Source organism: Camellia sinensis, chromosome 11 (assembly GCF_055761805.1).
Source record: "Camellia sinensis isolate YWXY chromosome 11, ASM5576180v1, whole genome shotgun sequence".
NCBI lineage: Eukaryota > Viridiplantae > Streptophyta > Magnoliopsida > Ericales > Theaceae > Camellia > Camellia sinensis.
In genome coordinates this window covers 92825148-92831280 of record NC_138971.1, presented here as the reverse complement: position 1 = coordinate 92831280, position 6133 = coordinate 92825148, and the positions used below count along the sequence as shown (strand labels likewise).

General features: G+C 29.0%; 1 protein-coding gene across 1 annotated transcript; it reads right to left on the bottom strand.

The window, feature by feature from the left end:
- Positions 1 to 653: 653 nt before the first annotated feature.
- Positions 654 to 4608, bottom strand: ELF5A-3 (eukaryotic elongation factor 5A-3). Its single transcript, XM_028223091.2, has 5 exons — positions 4229 to 4608; positions 1901 to 2023; positions 1708 to 1764; positions 1551 to 1625; positions 654 to 1114 (listed from the first exon to the last, which is right to left on the bottom strand). Exons 1-5 carry the CDS (start codon positions 4349 to 4351, stop codon positions 1013 to 1015), a joined length of 480 nt encoding a protein of 159 aa, XP_028078892.2. The 5' UTR covers positions 4352 to 4608; the 3' UTR covers positions 654 to 1012.
- Positions 4609 to 6133: the final 1525 nt, after the last annotated feature.

Sequence of the window (6133 nt, the reverse complement as noted above, 5' to 3'; positions counted from 1 at the left end):
AACAAACAAGAAGTTTTTCTTTTGAAAAATAGTATAAAAATATGTAATTCGATCATATAGTTGTTGATATCCGATTAATATGATTTTTGGTAGGCTTTAAGTACTCAACAAATTCTACAAAATGAACGGTTCAAATCATAAAAATAAGAGCATAATACATCACAAAATGAAGCACAACAGTCACTGCTGTGCGTTTGCCACAGCAGTGACCCCAAGTCCAAAGTTCCATAGTTGGCACATTCATCACATAGACAGCAAGCAATGGTGTAGGGACGTTTTTAACATTCATATCACAATCGCCAATCTTTCCCTAATTTTTTTTATCTAAATTAATTTTAAATTTAAATAAAAATTTTGATTGGATATGAACTACTCAAATTCTTTCATTCAATTTTCATTAAAATCCTTTTAAAAATTCCCCTCTTATCCCAATTTTTTTTTCCATCAAATTTGATAATATATGTATATATATCTACAATGCTTCATCTTTTTAGATTTTCATTAAATTCCAATTTAATGAAGAATTTAATAAATTCTTAATTTGATTAAAAAAATTAGAGATGAGTTTTGAGTATTTTTTTCATTAAATTTAAATTTGACGAAAGGAAAAATAAATGAAGGATTAGGATTAGAGATACTCTGAGCTACTATGATTTGATTACAACTATCAAACAACTGGACAACAGTCAGTTACCACTTGTTATTCTCCATTATGCAATGTTTCATCTCATCATACAATAAACCATGATACCCACAACAATCCAAGGTCCAAAATAAAGTGACTTACAGTCTTGCTGGAAAATCAATTCCCCAACATTGTTCAAGCAGTAACCAAACAGGCAAAAAGAAAAATTATAATTATAAAACCCTAATAATGAAATTTTTTGTCTTAGACAGTTCTCAAAATGGTGGGCCTTTGTCCTCAAACCAGACCAAAACCTCTTATAGCTATTATTATCTCTATTGCACTTTGAAATTGAAATCCCCTAGCTATCTCCAAAGCTTCAGGGAGTTACTTTGGGCCAATATCCTTGAGGGCGCAGATCTGCTCCTCTCCCATGGCAGTCATCACAGTCACGACAAGGTCCTTCCCCTCGCCAAATCCATCCTTGATCTGTAGCATTCAAACAATTGACTATTAGCAATGCAGAGAGGAATCAATAAAAAAAAATGGTGTACCCAGTGCACGAAACTTCCGCTTAAGTAAGGGCAGAGAGGAATCAATATCACAAACAAAAGTATAAAAACAAATTCACAGTAGTTTGATCATTAACTTTCCAATTATCAATGTCTGGCATCATACTGTAAACAGATTAGCAAGTACGATCCAGAAGATATAATTAACTAACTCATTAACCTGCTGATAAATTTTTAATTAAAACTCAACAATTGCATCAGAAACATAACAAACAACTGGATCCACATAAAAATGATGACATTAAAACAGAGCTGTACGCCAACAGAGAGATTCAATGCTATGGCACATGTTCATAAAAGATGCATGTAAAAGATAAGCATCCACAATGAAAGGGAGAATGACATCTACTAACCTGCGTAAGCAGATTTTCATCGGTTGGAAGGCGCAGATCATCCTTAGTATTACCATTCTCAGTCAGCAGGCTCACCTACAACATTGGGAATAGTATAAAACAGAATTTACACCAAAAGCAACAAGGCGATTGAACAAGAGAAAGTTCGTATATATACAAATCCATCCTCAGAGATATCAATCAGTTGGTAGTCTGTACGGGCGACATGAGGAACCTGCAATTCATGAGAACAAGTCACTATGATTTGAGAGCTTAGTTATAAGAAAGGGGGTAAAACAAACCACGATAACATAAAAATGATCCTTAAAAGGCATTTTTTGGATGCAAAGGACTGAGAAGGAAGCACATACATCACAGTTGTGGGAAGAGGGAACAATATCTTCAAGCTTTTTTCCATTGAAGATGTCAATACCAACAAAGTGACATTTGGCATGACCATGCTTGCCAGTTTTGGAAGTTGAGACCTCCACAACCTGCATCAGAGTTACATATATTAGTAAGAAAGTCCAAAAACACTTCACATATAAGGAGGCATTCTTGTGACACAAACTAAACAATTATGTGGGTTCTGGTTGTTAACAAGGCCACAATCAACACAAAAGAAACAAATAAAAGCCCTACCTATTGTTGTCAAATCAAGAATTGAATCATGAATCATTTTGCTAAAATTTTGAATCATGAACTGTATGATTCATTTTATTTAGCATAACATATAATTATATATATATAAACACGTAGTATTTCAAGTGAAATAAATATCAATATAACTAAATTATATATATTTATATAGATATAAAACTACATATATCAATATAACTAATTGATCTCTTATTTTATTTTTGCAAAAACGATTTATATCGTGTATTATACAAACAAAAATGAATCACGCTGAATCACAATGACTCATAGTGAATCATTGTAAATCACCCGGGTTAGCCATGACTTATTGGGAGCCTAAGGCGAACTCAGAAGATGGGACCTCTACTCTCATACGTATTATATATATTGGTAAAATAGTAAAAATCTTCAATTTATTTTTATTTTTTGCTTGTACCTTCCACAAATTTGTTACATATGGTACACATAATTATTGACGTAAATCATAATTATTGAGATAAATTTTTAATATTTTTTTCTTGTTACCACTAATAATTTATTCACACTTTTTTCTTAACGTAGTAAATTAAATTGTGAAATTTGATTAATTTCAACTTAAAAAAAAAAAAAAAAAAACTTCTCCAGAAACAATTGTAACTCGTATAGTCAAACAATATTCTATAAATAATTCATATATTGACCAAGCAATCATCCATTATTTTTAAATAATTCCCCAATTTAATTGTTTGTTTAAAATTTTATTTTTAAACTACTAATATTATAATGCAGTGTTTAGCTCATTGAAATGAAATTGAATTGAATTGAATGAAATGGTCATTTGTTAGTCATAAAATTACTATTCCCTCAAAATGGTGAATGTTGATTTCGTTTTAAATTTTTTTAGTAAATCAAACGTGAAATGAATATTATGATGGAATGATTGCTCTATTTAACTTTATTTTAATAAACCAAATATAACTTAAGACTGAAACAATTAGCCAAACATAACTTAAGATTGAAATTATTTCGGAGTCTTATTGTTTAGACAAAATTTGGGGGCAAGAGGCGACGGCCTTACTCGCCTTACCTTAGGGACGGCCCCCTGTAAAATCACAATGAATCGTACTGAATCGCAATTGAATAAAAAAATTCACCCAATTTAAGATTCAACACCACAAATTGAATCATACAAATCAAATCGTAAATTGTAAGATTCTAACAACCCTAACATAATCCACAAGAAGGAAAAGATTAAACACAACTAAGGTACTGATAGTCATGGATCACAAATGACTCTACCAGTTAGATTGACTTTCTCCATATACAGACTTGTATCAAAGTGAAGAAACCAGGTCACATACACCAGTAAGAAAGAATTAAAATAAAGGCAAGTTAACAAGATTTAAAATCTAGAAAATTCAGCTGCAAAAAGGGCTTTGAAAGCCATCAACTTTAGCTTTGAAATCATCCAAACACATGGAAAAAAGTACTAGAGGTACAACCAAGGTGTAGGTCTCTCCAATATGGAATTCAGATTTAATTTGCCAATAACTAAATATTAATTGTTAAAAACTAATTAAGAAGATCATCGGATTAACTAGAACAGAAGATAAAAACAATTGTACACTAATTAGTACATTTAACAAGTTAGTAGCGGTTGACACACACCATATGCACCCTGGCACACACCATATGCACCCTACCACAATTGGTATAATTTTATCATAAAATTTTATAACATCAATTACAAAATCCATAACTTTACCATAAATTAGCATAACATCAACCACAAAATACATAATTTTACCATAGATTAACGTAACAAAATGTTACAATTTTGTGGGTCATGGAACAAAAGTTGGTGATTTATTTGTGGTTTGGTTACAATATTGTAACACCAATTTGTAATGAGTTTATGATTTTGTGATTGATATTACGAAATTTTATAGTAAAATTACGCTGATTTATGGTAGGATGCATATATACACAAATTTAGAGGATATGTAAGTACCATAGAATTTCCCAACAGACATATATAAGTAAAGTAATTGAGAGAGTAGAAAAGCAAGAAAGGGAAGAACCTTGCAAGGTCTGTTTTTGATAACAATGTAACCATTTTTACGAATGGTACCAGCTTGCTGAGGATAAGTCTTTGAAGCTCCGGCGTCGGCCTTCGACTCGAAGTGATGCTCCTCGTCCGACATCCTTTCCTTCCTTCCTTCCTTCCTTCCTTCTACATAGAGAGAGAGAGAGAGAGAGAGAGAGAGAGAGAGAGAGAGATGGAACGGGCGGAAGGAGCTTGGGATATATGTAAGTATATATAGAACAAGAAAAGTATGAGAGGGGAGCTGTGTAATAAAGAACCGTATGGGAAGGAAGGCACTGGGAGTTCAAAGTGATTTTGGTTTTTTGGTTTGGGAAAGTCTGCTTATCCAGACTTACCACTGAGAATTTTCTTGATGGATGATTTAGTGGGACAGATTAATTTATGTAGCGTGAAATTATGTGAAATGTGATGAAAATTAATTGGTAAATTTGTAATATTGCTTGCTTTTATTTTTTTTTAAAATATTTTTTAATTTGTTTTTTGTTTTTCGTATTTTTTTTTTAATTTTTACTAATTTTTTTTAATAGTTTAAGCAATTTTTTTTTTTACTTTCTAGACATATTTAATATAAATATACTTAAAAAGTTAAAAAATTATGAAAAGAAACCTTTTAAAAATTCACTAAATACCAAAAATATAAGAAAATGTAAAATATAAAAAAAATGATAATTTAGTACATTTTTTTATATTTTTATGTATTTATTAATTTTTTAAAATATTTTTTTACAATTTTTTTACTTTTTAGATACATCTAAGTAAGGTATATCTAAAGAAATAAAAAAAAATGTTTAAAATTTTAAAAATATTTACTAAAAATAAAAACAAAAAAAAACACTAAAATCAAAAAAATTTAGTTTTCAAAAAATTTAATCCAAAAAACTCAAATCAAATACACTAATTTATTACTCTTTTAGATTTAGGGATGGTTTAGAATGCTCTAAATAAGTTTACTTTTTAACTTTTTATAAAAAAATAATGTAAAAAAATAGAAAAAGTGAGTAGAAAAATAGAGAAAAGATACTGATAGATGTTAATTGATATGACTCAAATAAGAATATGTATATAAAAAAAATATACTCTTTTAATACATGCCAAACATCTACTTAATTTAAACCGTTTAATATGAGAGCCGCGCTACAATTTAAATAAATAAAATTAGAATAAAATATAATCCTATAGTATGTATTTTTCAAATGGTTTGAGTTTTTTTCTATTGAATCTAAGATCGTACGTCTTCTTTATCTAATTAGTTTTTTATTTTAAAATAAAAAAGTTGACACTTGATATAAGAAAAAATAAAGACAACGTACTAATAAACATGTTCACTTCATATAATAGTAACGATAATTTGAATATATGAATATATGGGGGCTTTTGAATAAATAATTATGATTTATTATATTGCTAGTTATAACACTATTAATTATAATAAAATTTTAATTATAATTTAAAAATTATTTAATAATATCACAAATATTTAATTATAACTCAATTTTTAATTTTTTTTAATTAGAACTCCTATAATATTGAGTCACAAAAGGCATAAGTATCGTTTAATAGAATTTTTTAAATATGATTTGAGAATATGAGTTGTATTTTGAGTTTGTGAGTTTTGGAATTATGATTTGAGTGTAGAAAATTTGTCTGGTGAATGAGTTTTAAAAAGAATTTTGAAAAGAGTTTTTGAATTAAGTGATGTGACATAATTTTTGATACAAAAACTTGCAACTCAAAACCAAACACGCAACCCAAAATTCTATTCATAGCTCATAAAAAATTTAAAAAAAGTTTCGAAAATATTTTTCATTTAAAATATAAAAATAGCAGGTGCACAAAATAAAAAAAAATTTCACGAGCACTGTAGCGGTCAACCGGCCGA

Bases quoted from the DNA above. Each gene is read 5' to 3' on its own strand.
- ELF5A-3 (XM_028223091.2), bottom strand. From the start codon at position 4,351: ATGTCGGACGAGGAGCATCACTTCGAGTCGAAGGCCGACGCCGGAGCT. The intron at 1,626-1,707 runs GTATATATACGA...CCAATGTTGTAG, and splicing joins ATATCTCTGAGGATGGATTT to GTGAGCCTGCTGACTGAGAA. The intron at 1,115-1,550 runs GTTAGTAGATGT...TGAATGCTACAG, and splicing joins ATGAAAATCTGCTTACGCAG to ATCAAGGATGGATTTGGCGA.